General features: G+C 33.2%; 1 protein-coding gene across 1 annotated transcript in view; it reads right to left on the bottom strand.

Moving 5' to 3' along the window:
* The window catches only part of LOC108967205, a 7,046-nt gene extending 6,314 nt beyond the window's left edge, over positions 1–732 (bottom strand). The window contains exon 1 of the mRNA XM_018930489.1: positions 657–732. Within this exon, the coding sequence (XP_018786034.1) occupies positions 657–732 (76 nt within the window). The remainder of the gene's footprint in view (positions 1–656) is intronic.
* Positions 733–968: the final 236 nt, after the last annotated feature.

Genomic DNA, 968 nt, shown 5'->3' with positions numbered 1-968 from the left:
TACAGCTTGCACGGACGGACGGACAGACGGACGGACGGACAGACAGACATCCGGATTTCAACTCTACTCGTCACCCTGATCACTTTGGTATACATAACCCTATATCTAACTCTTTTAGCTTTAGGACTTACAAACAACCGTTATGTGAACAAAACTATAATACTCTCTTTAGCAACTTTGTTGCGAAAGTATAAAAATTGCACATCCAGACCTAGAAAATGCTTAGGCGGCGCACTATTTTAAAACAAGCATTAAAAATCTTAGTTTCTACGCGCATATTTAGTTCTCTTGTTCACCTGTTATTGAATTCTGTGTTCTTATACCATGGAGAATATATGCTCTCGCAAAAAAAAAAAAAAGAAAAACAGGCACCAAGGTCTTATTCAACATCAATAAGGTTACAAATTATGTCTAATAGCACTCATTTCACTTGTAATAAGTTCTCATCTCAATTATTTAACTAAAAAATTGTGAAAGTTTAGAGGTGCTCTAATCACTGCACATTTATTAATATTATTAAATTAAAATCCAACAACAGATATCAAAATAATTCATATATAGATAAATTTGAAAACGTTAGTATTTAGTTAGCTGTATTTTTTGTGCAGAGTTTTTTTTAACTAGACTTTTTCTTATAAAATATTTATAATACCTACCACGCTCCTTCGCCCATTGCTGCTTTTTTAAGTCCAACAGTGTGTGCGTTTGCCTACCCTCGGCGCCAGTTATCATAACGATTAGGAATTGCAAGCAATCAGACAATTAAACAGCTAGCTCAATTTAGCTTTACAGCGAGAAAATTTATAAAATTTATAAATACTTTAAATCTGCAGACATAGCTCCGCACAATGCCAGATCATTTGGCAACTTATCCACAAAACAAAAATTAGCTATATTTTTTATTTAGCGCAGAGTTTATCAGAAACGCTTTTCAATAGTTCCATTATGAAATTTTTTTCAAACACACA

This window comes from Bactrocera latifrons, unplaced genomic scaffold (genome assembly GCF_001853355.1).
Source record: "Bactrocera latifrons isolate USDA-ARS-PBARC rearing strain unplaced genomic scaffold, ASM185335v1 scaffold_18, whole genome shotgun sequence".
NCBI classification, from domain to species: domain Eukaryota; kingdom Metazoa; phylum Arthropoda; class Insecta; order Diptera; family Tephritidae; genus Bactrocera; species Bactrocera latifrons.
This window is presented reverse-complemented; position numbering and strand designations above follow the sequence as displayed.